At 42.3% G+C, this 13279-nt stretch overlaps 2 protein-coding genes across 2 annotated transcripts in view; both read left to right on the top strand.

Moving 5' to 3' along the window:
• Window positions 1-6717, top strand: part of CCPG1 (cell cycle progression 1) — a 53970-nt gene extending 47253 nt beyond the window's left edge. The window contains exon 11 of the mRNA XM_088520069.1: window positions 6550-6717. Within this exon, the coding sequence (XP_088376195.1) occupies window positions 6550-6560 (11 nt within the window). The 3' untranslated portion in view covers window positions 6561-6717. The remainder of the gene's footprint in view (window positions 1-6549) is intronic.
• Window positions 6570-13002, top strand: RAB27A (RAB27A, member RAS oncogene family). The gene is made up of 5 exons (XM_010219298.2): window positions 6570-6722; window positions 7803-7888; window positions 8650-8753; window positions 9406-9529; window positions 12636-13002. The coding sequence occupies exons 1-5, from the start codon at window positions 6570-6572 to the stop codon at window positions 12832-12834; spliced, it is 666 nt and encodes a 221-aa protein (XP_010217600.1). The 3' UTR covers window positions 12835-13002.
• Window positions 13003-13279: the final 277 nt, after the last annotated feature.

Here is a 13279-nt window from a genome sequence, read left to right as displayed (position 1 = left end):
CTGTTTTCACCAGGTCCCTTTGGAAATCTTTGTTTACTTACAGTCTTTTCGTACCATGAAGCACTTATGTAGGAGGTTTTGCTGTGTTTGTGCAAAGAGGTTGTAATTGCACAGAGGTATTTCAATATGGATGATGTTGAGAGTATCCCTCACAACATTCCTTTTTTTTTTTTTTTTTTTTTTTTGGGTTATATCCTGCCTTTCATTCCTGTATTTAACTCTGAGCCATCCTCTACTGAAATTCAACCTCTTTTTCTTTCTGGTTTGGTTATGCTGAAGTGCAAATGTAGTTGCAAAATTAACTGTTGTTTCCTCTACTGGCTTCTCTGTTCCGAGTTTTCGCTTGCTTTCTGGAAATGAAATCCAGAATTTCTTGTTCTCCTGCCTGCCCCGTTGTGCAAGGTAGAAGTTTTTCACCGCATCTGCAAACCTGTTGCTTAACTTACCCCTTCTGTGCCCCCTTTCTGGTTGGGAGGTCATGGTTTTGTCTGGCATCTCTTGTAATATCTCTAGTTGTTTGTGTGCCTGTCAACTCTTGCTCTTTATATGCAAAATTCTGCACTTCCAGCAGTGCTGACAGAGTTTTAGAGCAGCGTCCTCAGCTGAGATGTAAGTGACGTCGGCACTGGCAAACTAATGCTTTGCAACTCATCTTCTTCATGCATTCTTGCAGAGCCCTGAATACACCTTGAGCACCCTCAAAATCACTTGGATCCTTCCAAGAAAGAGACAATCATAGACATTGATGCTGTAATTCGTTATAATTTCTTTATAGTTGAAGCTAAAAGGGCATGATGACGAAAAGTCAAGTAAAGCTAAAGCAATTGAGAGTAACCAAAGATAAATGTTCAGAATAAATGAATCTCTTCCTCTCATGTGTGAGACGAAAGCGTATTTTCCTTCCTGATATTTATATTACGGAGAAGTCCCAGAAAGTGTATTTTGGGTGAAATTAAAGCAAGCTAGGTCATGTGTTTCATAAGAAAAAAAGAAAAGAAAAGAAAAGAAAATAATGGAGCTGAGGATATTTCAGTACTGTAAAGTGCTTATTTATTAATTTTCTTCCGTCATCATAACAGTCACTTGATTTAAAAAAAAGAAAGAAAGAAAGAAAGAAGGTCACAGTCAGTTCGTGTGTGTCACGTTCACACGCATCTGGCAGCTTTGGGCCAAAGACAATTTTTACAAAGCATTGGCCAGGAGCAGCATTTGGGTCCCCATTCCTTGTTTGCAGCAGGGCTGGCAGATGCAGCATGAGGCTCTTTCTCCTGTCACACGCTGCTCTTGTGATGGGTTCCTAAGAATGTATCCCTTCACTGCACTCATGCCTCTTCTGTGCGCTGTTCTGCTTGGCACGAGACGTGCGGGCTGTGCCGTAGCCAGGCTCCTGCCTCCAGACCACTTCCTTCTATTCTAGCAGGGTTGTTGCTTTCCTGAGCAGAACAAGGCCCAGACATGACTCATCTTTCTTTGTCCCTAACACCCACCTCAAAGCAGTGGCACCTGCAGAAGTTGGAGACTGTTGTAGTTCACTGCAATCCATAAAAGTTTGCCCCCTCCCTGGAAGAAAAATGTAGTGAAATCAGTGATATCTTAAAAGGTGAATTAATTGTAGGCCAAGCCTGTTTTACTTGGCAAATTATAATTATTTTGTGCCTTTATCATTGTCACCAAGTCAGTCAGATTTGATTCCTTTGTATTCCAGACTTTGCCAAGGCATAATTTCTCTGTAGTTTTCTTTAGAAATCTCTGGTGAAGCTGACTTTGACCATGGTACTAGAGGGGCAGGCAGCAAGATGTGCGCAAACCTCATTGTACAGGGGAGAAAGATAAAGCCAGCCGCTCACATCAAAGGTTGCTGTCATCCTCCTCTCACCTGAGAGAAAAAGACATAGATACAAGCAGAACCGAACGGCCGTTACCCATACACAGCAACGTTAATACAACCACTCAGTTTCTAGCAAAAATTGTTCTCCCCCAGAGATGTTTTGTGGCCCGTGGCAGGTTTGGCAGACATTTTGTGCTCTAGTTAGGTCATGCATAAATCCCTTGTGAAACGCTCCCCGCCTCGAGGAGCCAACGGGACACGTGAGGTGCGGCTGCCTCGCGGCGCCCTGTGAGGCGCGGGCCGACATGTAGGGCCGGACCCTGCGCGCGCGGGCGGCGCCGCCGACGGCGCCGGCTCCCCGCAGCCCTCGGCACTCGTGCAGCAGAGCCTGCGGTGAGTGCTGAGCCTGGGTTAAATCGTGGGCTTGAGTGCAGGTACCCGTTTCCTGGATTTTTCACTGTGTCTGTGTAATTTCTCATCTGTAGATCAATACTTTTCCTTATGTTTTCTTTTGTTATTACCTGGTGCCTTTGTTTTCCCTTGGTTTTCTTCTCTCCTGCAGCTGCACAATGAATGAGACTTGCATGTTTTGTTCAAGGCCTTTTGTTCAGAGGACATTTTCCCTGTCCCACGCTGCACAGGAGAAATCCTGCGTGCCAGGCCGGTTCCCTCCGTTATCCGGGAACAAAGCTGCCATAGTCTCCAGCGCTTTAGTGCACAGTGGGATTGTGATACTTATGTCCTGGAGGCAAAAGCATGAGCCTGTCGCACTGGTGCCTGCTGGTGCACAGCTCGCAGGGGTCCCGTCTGGGGAGCTGGCGTGGTCCCCACGCGCGTGGGCAGAGACCCCCGCTGCGGTTGTGCCGGGACAGACTAAGTGAGGGCTGCAAAGATGCTATCAGGGGTGTAAAAGGCCAGTGTCACCCATCTGTAGTCCCTGTCCATCTGCCTGCAGGGCTGTGTGCTGTGCTGGAGCTGGAAGGGATGCAAGGAGCGTGGGGAGGGGGCTACAAAAGTAGAACCCTGGGAGGGCTTACTATGGACTCTAAACCTTTTTTTTTTTTTTTTTTTTTTTCCCAGCTAAGCAGTTGTTATTCTTAAAAATAATTTTGTGAAATAATCATTCTAAAATGTTTTCAGACTTTTTTCCTCTTTAAAGATCTTGTAAATTCTAACTATATCACTTCTCTCTGATTCTTCCATTTCCCCTTCTTGAGTGGGAGACTCAAGTTTATAGTAACAGGTCTATGACTTGGTTAAATAGCTTTCAGGTACTCAATGAAGAGCAGGGAGGGCCTGTGTTTTAAAATACATGGATCTCTGTATAATATATAAAAATACAGAGGCGAGTGACAGCTGCCACTTCACATGGACTGCATAAGCAGTGGTGAGCGGACAGTTTGACCAAGCAAATGGGTAATTGCAAAATGGTGGAAGCTTGGTGAGTTTAAGTGCCTTAACATTTTTAAAGATTAAAGTTTTTAAAGTTGAATTGCAAGAATTGTCTTCTATTGTGCTTAGGGGGTTGCGTTTCAAAACAGGGGCTGAGCCGTAAAGCTGCCTTCCCTTCTAATTCTGGTCTTTTGTGAATGTGTATGTAAATACTATGCTGTGAAAGCAAAGCCATATGTAATAACGAATTAGATTAAAGAAAACGAAATGAAAGCATGTGAAATACTGGAGGCTCTAATAGCTCTCAGCAGTTATTGCTATGAATATATTTTGCTGTGAATATATTCTTATTTCCCCAGCAGAGAGCTGGATGTACCTGGCCCCTGGCACTGCAGGTCTTAGAGGCAAAGGGTGGAGATCACTTTCTAAATATTTGTAGAGGGAGGAGGATAAGGCTCGAACTGCTGTGAAAATACCTCCGCGCGTCTCCAAGGATAGCGCGGCCGCACAGGAACCGCACCCCGGAGATACCTGAGCTGGGCATTGACACGGCGGGGCGCAGCGCGGGGCGTGCGCGCCTGCGGGCAACTTCCTTCTCGCGCTCACCCATCCGCTCTGAAGGGCTCCTCGCTGCTGCCCATCACCTGCAAGTCGTTTTTGTTACCAGCCATATGGAGAATTGAGGTGGAAGTAGTCCTGCTGGTGTGGCATGTTTATACAGTTAGACACTTGACAAATCCGGCATGACACAGTGATATCTTTTGGGTGTTCCCCACCTCGCCATGTGTAACCAGAGGTTTTCTTCTAGCCCTGGACAGAGGAGGGATGCTGAGGTTTTACTCCAGCTCCTGGCAGATGTGAACCAGATGGGTTTCTGCAGCACCGGGCTGCTAACACTGATGCTGCTGTAGTGCCCGCTCTCCCTCCATACGGTCCTGATCAGGGTGCAAGATAAAGCAGCTTTCTCGTAGCATACGTGAGTTGACTGTGATCAGGTGGCACTGTCACCCCTATGTTATCAAAGTCTGTTCTGTATCTCTACTGCTAGCTAACAAAACACCAGGAGGATAAGGCAAATATTTCTGTCTGAGGACAATAGCGTAATGGGAACCATAATGCTAGCCTGTCTTTGTCTGATATACTGGTCCTAGGATTTGCCTTTTAAAGCAGTAATTAATTTAGGGATAGTGAAGCTAAAATAACATCAAGTTGAATAGAGGGGCCCTATGTTTTACACAGCCCTTTATTCTTGGCAGAACAGTGGAGAGTAAAATAGCACTGTATAAGAGTCGGAAGTTTAAAGCAAATCTAATCTTTACTAAAAATCCTCATGTTTGCTTTTTAAAACATTTTCCCTTTCTTCTAATGTGTTTCAATGAAAAGAGGCTTTGTAGAGCTGCAAGGTAGATGATCTGATTTTTTTTTTTTTTTCCCCTAATCCTCTCCCTTGAGGAAGAATAAAGAGAGACTTTTCCTGGTATGTGTGAGTGTTTTAGATGAATAAGGGCTTTTTGTTTCTGTTTAAAATGTCCTTACATCAGAGTGTAATTATCTGTTCCACTTAACTTGAATACATCACTCTTGCAGACCTAGCTGGTGAGTTCAGCTACCGTTTTGGTGTACTTATGTTAAAACATCACTGTTAATGATTGCTGCATTTTTGCCCCATCTTTTACTCTCTTGCATTGAAATACAACAGTGGAAAGTGAATTAGCTGCCTGTGGCTTGGTAGTGAGGATGAACTCTGTCACTTCATGCTAGGTAAGCCTGTTTCTGCAAGGTCTTACAGTGGTGGGGGCCTGGATGTAAAATATGCTTGGACTGGCAGAAGGGAGATTTTGAGGGGGGAAATGGCAGTAAGATGTTAAATGTTTTGCACTCTCTCTTCACCTGGAAAACTCTTGGTAAATTTGACTGCCTTCACCAAATCGTGGTTAGGTGACTTGGCCATTACTGGACTAATCACAGTTCTGTTTCGTAGCCAAGAGCAGAACTGGCAGAAAGTCAATTTTGACTTTTGTTTAATGGTGGTGATTGACGCCCACGCACTTGAGATAGGGAGTTTGTTCCAAACCTCAAGCTGTGAATTGGTATTCAAGAAATGAATTGGTGTTTTACCATTGATGTAAGCGGCTGCCTATGACCTGAATTGAATAGTTTTATTTAGTTCAAGCTACAAGCAGTTCTAATAATACTTATTTGCACTTGAAATGGAAAAAAAAATGCTTTGTCTTTAATTTCATCATCTTTTTGTATATTTTGGTACTTCCCCCCTTGAAAGAGGCAGATTTCTACTGCTTGTAGAGTGGTTATTTTAGGCTTCTCTTTTCGTGTTCATCGCTTTGAAAACAACATAAGGCAACTCACTACTGTTTGTTTTGGGGGAAGCCAGGCTCAGTAGCTGCTCAACAGGAAAGTGCTAGTGCACTTATATCTGTCTTTCTAGTGTACACTAAAATTTCCAGGGGTGTGTTGTAAATTGCAGCTAGTTACCGCACTTCCATCAGAGTTTACCTTACAAATGATTGTTGTTTCAGTGGTGCAAAAAAGAGTAAGAAGAAATGTCTTAAATTTTTCCATGAGGCCATGGAAAAATGTGTGTGTTATTTAATGACATTTAGGTATCAAGGTTAGTTTAAATGATTTGCTACTACCAGGAATAAAACTTTTAAAACTTGAAAAATTTTCTCTTGTTTCATTGCAAACTAAAAGAAAATGTCATTTGGTTATTTTTCTTCCTGATATAAAAGGACTTTTTTGACACTGAAATATAGCCTATTAATAGGAAATTATTATCATGCAGATATGAACCCACTCAACTACTTTGAGAGCCTCTTGGATGTTCACAAAAATTTTGATGAAAGATTTAATGATTGAGGCCATACGGTGCCTTTTTATTTAAATATTGTGGAGAATTTCAATTATTCCTGAATATTAATAACGTCACAGTGAATGCAAGATCAGGATTATATTGGTGATGTGTTTAAAATAGCTTCTTTCAGCTTGCATACAGATTAAAACTGTTCTGCAACTCTTGCTACAGGTATCTAGAATACATTTCTTTAATCTTGGTTTTTGGTCATTCTTGAAGAATCTGCAATTGTGTTTCCTTCTCTTTGCAGTAAGAGGAGTGCAGATAAATGACAAAAAATACATTTTTGTTTTTCAGCAGGACTTGATATCTGCCATAATTGAGAGTTTAATGTGAAACCGGTGTAGAAGAGTACAGAATTCCACTGCTGGATTCCTTGTAGTTAAAAAAGTGATCTGTATTTTACACATATAGCACAGCTGTTGAATAACTGATGCTTTTTGCTTTGCTTTCTCAGGTGTCTCCTGAATTCTCACTATGTCTGATGGGGACTACGACTACCTCATCAAATTTCTAGCGCTGGGTGATTCTGGAGTGGGAAAGACCAGCCTTCTCTACCAGTACACGGATGGCAAATTTAATTCCAAATTTATCACAACGGTGGGCATTGACTTTCGGGAAAAGAGAGTGGTGAGTTTTCACAAACAGGATGTTCCTTTAAAACCACAGCTGTTTTATATTTGTGATGGCTAGGTTTTATTTTAAAAAATCTAACCTGCTGATGCTTGTGTAGAAACATGGGGTCCACAGTTAGTGTATAATTAATCTCCTGGTTAGGAAATCAGTCTGCCCCACTTATCCTCCCACATGTAAAATAAAAAGAGCTGATTCTCAGTGGCCTCTTGCAGCAATTTGCAAGTGTTGGTGGGCACAGCTGCATGGAGAGCTGTGCTCATGCTACCCGAGGTAGCACTTCTGTTGGTGAACCCCCATGCAAGGACTGCTTGGGCTGAAGTAAAACTGGTTTTGCTCTTTGTGATCCTGATTTGCATTACTCACAAATTCAGCAAGCTTACGGGTCGCTAAAGATGTATTTTTATCTCCAGTAATCTAAAGACTGTTCAGGGAAAAGAAGACAACTGAAGAATACAACCTGAAGCGTTGTATAATACACCAAGATTATTTTTATATGATCTTTCCAAAGCTAACAGATGTCCTTATTTATGTGTTCATGCTGAGTAAACTCTTCATCGTTTATTATTAGCATCCAATTTTTGCTTTTATAAGCTAGAATATGATAAGCTCTATCCTCAGCATTTTTTCAGCAATCTTTTGGCAGTTAAGAAGAAATGTCATTATCTTTTGAGTATATTATGTTTGCTAATGAGGTTCTGTTAGTTAGACAAATATACTGCCAGATTGCACGATCTCATTGTTGCACTTCTATAATTGCATTTTAATTTGAACAGGATACAAGATAACAGTAAAAAATAGAAAATTGAAAATAAAAAGAAAAGCCTAAGGAAACTCTATGGCCATTCTGAATATACTTGGTCAGTGGTCTATTGGAAACCTCTTCTCTTGTTTTTAAATATTCAACTGCATGCATAATTAAAATGCAGCCCTATTAGTAAGTCATGTAGAGCAGAAGATTTGAGCTGTAGTTGGGCCTTGAGTCAGAAATGCTGATTTTGCTTCATTCAGCAACTTTAAATATCAAGTTTTTTTTGCTGGGTTGCTAACGCTGTCTTGCAAACTTGCCTTTTGTAGGTCTATAGACCCAACGGGCCAGATGGCGTTAGTGGCAGAGGGCAGAGGATTCATCTTCAGCTCTGGGATACTGCAGGGCAGGAAAGGTGTGTTGATTTTGCTTGTTTCTTTATTTTTGTCTATCTAGCAAGTAAGGTGGTTTCCATGAAGCTAGAAAAGCACAACTAGGTAGATGAATTTTATTTATGGATTGTATTTTAGTTGCATGATGGATAAGTGTTCTCACTCTGATTTTAACAGTGATGGAAGCAGCTTCCCATGAGTACTCATTAATTGCAGCTGTGCTGAATTAAAACAAGACAACAGTTTTTTTTCCTCTGTCTTTTGTAAACCTTCAGGCTATGTTTTTCTTAGCCAGTTAATATAGATTTTTTTAAGTCTTCTATAATAATTATTATTGTTTTTGTTATTGTTAATATCCTAAAGTCTTGGGGAAATCGGACAAATGAAGTCAGGTGAAAGAATTTATTTCTAGTTGTCTATTAAAAGAGTAGTAACCTAGCAGCTGATTATCTTGAAATCAAGAACTGACGTGCACAGTAACAAATTTCAGTGCTATCTGAACTTTACTCCTAAGTTCTTCATTAGGGAGTGCTTTACAATACGGTGCTTGAGCTAAAGCTCCCAGCCTGCCATGGAAGGAAGGTCTCCTGGACTTCCTGAGCCCTGGGTCAGGCCGCAGTAATGCTAGCAGTTCATGTTAGCCAATCCCTACATCAGCAGAAATAATTATCATGAATTTCTTGTTCTAGGAAGTTGAGTTTTAAGTTACTTCATTTTTATAACTGTATACAGTTATATTTCTAAATTATCAGATACGTAAGTTAACTTCACTTCAATTATCTAGGTTTCGTAGCCTGACAACAGCTTTCTTCAGAGACGCAATGGGGTTTCTTCTTCTCTTTGATCTGACAAATGAGCAGAGCTTCCTCAACGTCAGGAATTGGATAAGTATGGTTTTTTTTTTTTCAGATTTATATTTGCAAACATGGATGCCTTTTCTGAGAAACAGAACTGAAAAATCTATTTTCTAAAGCTTTCTAGGGAAAAAGAAAGTAAATGTTGCATTCATAATTGTAATAACTGGTAGTGGTAGTTTCAGTGCTTACCTGAAATTCAGGTTTGAGCGTATCTGAAAGCAAGCTGAGAAAACTTTGTATCTCTGACTGTGGTGTCATTCTTTGAGTGATGCCTGTGGAAACCTATGCAAAGCTTCAGCTTTGCCAACAAGGCTTAGTAGGAAACAGGTGTCACTCGGCTGGTGAGCCCAGGGGAAGTAGTTCCCACACCTGTGGCACATCAGCAGAGGGAAAATATTCTTTCTGCCCTCCTAGCAGCTCACTAAAGATGTTTGGCAAGCATAATTCCTCGAGCCACAAATGTACAACTTCTGTGCTAATGTTATCAGGCTTCTGCTCCCATCTTGTTCACTGACTGTGGGTGGTAGAGAATGTCCCCGTGCTCTCCAGCTTCTCTGTAACAGAGAATACGCTGGTGGTCTTTCCATAAGTCACTTTACTGAAGTTCTTGTGTCCCTTTAAATGCACTAACGTTCCTGGTGAGAACAGCAAGATGTGAGCCTGATTTTTGTTGTTGCTGTTAGGTCAGCTACAAATGCATGCATATTGTGAAAACCCTGACATTGTACTGTGTGGAAACAAGAGTGATCTGGAAGACCAAAGAGTGGTGAAAGAAGAAGAGGCAAAGGAACTTGCAGAAAAATATGGGTAAGTAACTTCCTTCCAGTTATTGTTCTGTTTAAAGCAAACTGAAACATGCTCTCTGTAGTGCCACTTCTGTATACTGGAAGGTGATTGTTAGAATAAGCATTTTAGAGCACTTAACTGGCCTGTTTAATACTTATTTCTTTCAGAGGTCAATGTTTTCAGCTTTGCCTAAAATTATGTACGTAATTTTTTAATAACTTAGCGTTGGAGATCAAGCGATCTCCTTTGCTTGGTAGGAAACAAAGTAAATATTCTTACAGATGTTCTGGAAGAGATATGAAATTTATCTGGGAAGGCAGATGAATAACAGTGGTCTAACTTGCTCTTGCCTGTGCTGATGCTTTCTGCAGGGCACAGAAAACCCATCTCACAGACTTTTTGAGAAAAAGAATAGTATTAAGCAACGATATCCACATTTGCAGTTTCTTTATCACAAAAATTTGTTGTAGGACAGCTGCTGTCACTGGCCTGGCTGTTGAAACATGCTGCCTCGCTTTCACTGAGAGCTGAACATGAGTCAGGCCAGCTGGAGGAGATGGCAGCCTTGCGTTTCCCCATCCCTGAAGGAACAGTGGCAAGTGAATTCTTCCCATAGTAAATTCAATAGGACTCTTCTACCCAGTTAACCATGAGTCTTATCTCCGGACTATATTTGCATCTTAGTGAAGGTCAGATGTGTGTTTTTGAAGCAAGTCTTCTGAGCATTTACAGTGATTTGATTCACATTGTGGAGTAGCCTTGTAGCATGTGAACTGGATTTCTTTTCAATTCAAAACTAACCCAGGATGTGTGTGGTATGTGCCCAGCTCAGGGCATTGAGATAGTGCTCGTCCAAAACACCCGGCCCGTGAACTCTGGGTCCTCAGCCTTATTTGGCTTGGTCTGCAGGCCTGCTCCTGCTATGCCACACTATCTGCTGTCACAGGTTTAGTCACAAATTAGCTTCCTTAACCTTGAAGAATCATTGGAGGGAGGCAGATCTGAAGCTAATTGTGCATTAGAGACAAACGGGTTCCGTTGATTACCTGCTTCTTTTTTCCTCCTCCTACCAAAATCCTTGTTTGAATTCCATATCACAGTGCTGACAGCAAGCGCATATGGTATTTTAACTGTCTGCTTATGAGAGAGCAAAAATTTTGGGGACTAAACAGGAACAGATGGCATGTAGCATTTTCTTAGACATCTTTCTATATGTCACTTCACCTTTTGCAAAAAAAAAAAAACAATTTATGAAATATTTATCATGGTGGCTGATAATGCCAACAGGATTTAGGATAGGGGAACTAAAAGTCAAAGTTATAGATCACATCCCATCTGCAGGCAGCTGGAGCTTTCTCTGCCCTGTGCTGCTCGAGCTGCTAGACTTTCCCAAATGCTGTTGGGATGCAGCAAGGTAAGTCCTGCCACAGCAAACAGGCTGCTCGCAGCGGGAGTGTGTGATCCTGAGCACACATTTTGTGGAAAGGCCTCCGTGAGTAGGTGATATATTTTGAAAATGTTTGTAGGAGACATAGGTACAGGAATGTAATATTTTTGACCACTCGCTGGATCTTGCAAATTGGAGATAAACGAGAAATACTTGAAGTTAGGAAGTGATTATTTGGGGAATAGCAGTAAGGGAGCTGCTCTAGCACCACCCTGTGGGTAGCAGAGAGCCCCAGGGTCAGAGCCTACAGACGGAGGATAAACCTTTTAAATAGAGTTTGCAGTTAAGCAAATTGAAACAAGATACCGTGGCAAGGACGGTCACAGTCGGCCCGGCAGGAAGTGGTGTCCCCACGCCGCAGGCTGAGCTCTGCCGAGAACTTTCAGCAGTTTCTAGAAAAGTGAGGGTTTGCAGGAGAGGCTGGAAGTCGCAGGCCAGGAGCAGTTCCCAAGTGTGAATGGACACGCTGCGGGGGAGCACACAGGTGTCTGCTGGAAGATACTCGCGTCAGGTCTGATGCAACATGGGCCATAGTGTAGTGACAGCCTGAACAGGATCTTTTGTCCTTTCCATGGTTTCCCTTGTTTTTTTTTTTTTTTTTTTTTTTTTCCCTCCCTTTTTTATCTGCTACTTAAATATCTTGAAAGGAATGGGGCATTCAGGGTAGTGAAAAGAGAGCAGAAAATATCCTGAAGGCATTCTCCATTTTAACACGGATGCACTGCTTCCCCCAAAATCAAGGCTCCTGATCGCGTGCCCAGCAGCTTACCCGGGTGTTTCCTCATGTTTGGCCACAGTTAATTGCTATGAGCTACAGGTGAAAACTGTAGTGCTCCTTAGGGGAGGAGGGGCTGGGGAATTCAATAGGAGGAAGAATATTTTACCCCCAACTCTTTTTATGCTGGAGATGCAAAATGTTGCTGCCTTAGAAGCACATGTGCTGGGGCTGCTGATGTGTGTTTTAAAGCAAGTGTTGCCCCTGTCCCGTGACACCTTTTGTAGTGATGGCAAATCCTCCCATTGAGGGTTTTCCCTGCCTTGCCTGCAGCGGTACGTGCAGGCGAGCACCCCTGCCTTGCACTGGTGTCCTAGCAGAGGTGGCGATCATAGAATTATAGAATCGTTAAGGTTGGAAGGGACCTCTAGGGATCATCTAGTCCAACTCCCCTGCACACGCAGAGTCACCTAGAGCACGTGGCACAGGGCTGCATCCAAGCGGGTTTGGAAGATCTCCAAAGAAAGAGACTCCACAACCTCTCTGGGCAGCCTGTTCCAGGGCTCTGTGACCCTCACTGTGAAGAAATTTTTCCTTAAGTTCCTGTGGGGAGATTGCTGATGTGCAGACAAGGCCATGCAAAGTAGGTGAGTCTCTTGTGAGTGAGCAGAATTGGACGAACAGACTTGAGGAGCATAATTTGGGGAACCTACCGGTTCTTTGCAAAATGTGGATTCTGCAACATGAGCTCATTTATCCTTCAGCCTCTCTGCAGCGTGAGCCATTTTGTTTGTATTTCAGACCACTAGGCACTTAGACCCTTTCTACTCTGGATTCTCAATGACAGTTTGGGGTATTTTGAAGTATGTGGCAGTAATCATGTATTGACTTTGTTCCTAGGAATATAAACTGTATGATTTAAATTTCTCTCTCTTTCTTTTTTTTTTTTTTTTTATCTTCTGCAGAATACCATATTTTGAAACCAGCGCAGCTACTGGGAGTAACGTAAGCAAAGCCATCGATACGCTGCTTGACCTTATCATGAAGCGCATGGAACGGTGCGTGGATAAATCCTGGATCCCCGAAGGGGTAGTGCGCTCCAACGGGCACAGCTCCACAGAACAACTGAACGAGGAGCAAAATAAAGGCAAATGTGGCTGCTAGCTCAGTTACGACAATTGAATTTAATGTGTATGCTGAGGTATAGTACAGTTGCGGCTTAACTGTTTAACTTATGGACCAATAGTATCATCTAGTTCTAGTATGAAGCTATATTAATTCTTGGTGTTTCCTTTTGAATAACTTTGGCTGTTGCTTGCAGGGTATGCAATTTATATGCAATTTATATCGTCTGAGCCCTCTTCTTTGGAGGACAGAGGAGGGGAGTTTTCATCACCAAGCCTAGAAAAGATTCCCAGTATGGGCAACAGGAAAGGGTAAACATCTGAGTACTAACAGTAAGTTCACCAACAGGGTTCTTGATTCTGAACAGAACAGGTCTTGATCCTATTGGAACAGAAATGTTTTATCATTCCATCAATAAATAACAGTGATGAAGAGCAAGTCCTACTTTTTCCACAAAAGCATGCAAATAGCTTTGCTTTGCTCT

The sequence above is a fragment of the Tinamus guttatus genome, unplaced genomic scaffold (genome assembly GCF_059628265.1).
Source record: "Tinamus guttatus ecotype Peru unplaced genomic scaffold, ASM5962826v1 Tinamus_guttatus_pri_ptg000004l, whole genome shotgun sequence".
Lineage (NCBI taxonomy): Eukaryota > Metazoa > Chordata > Aves > Tinamiformes > Tinamidae > Tinamus > Tinamus guttatus.
The sequence above is the reverse complement of the archived record's forward strand: the minus strand, read 5'-3'. Positions and strand labels throughout refer to the sequence as shown.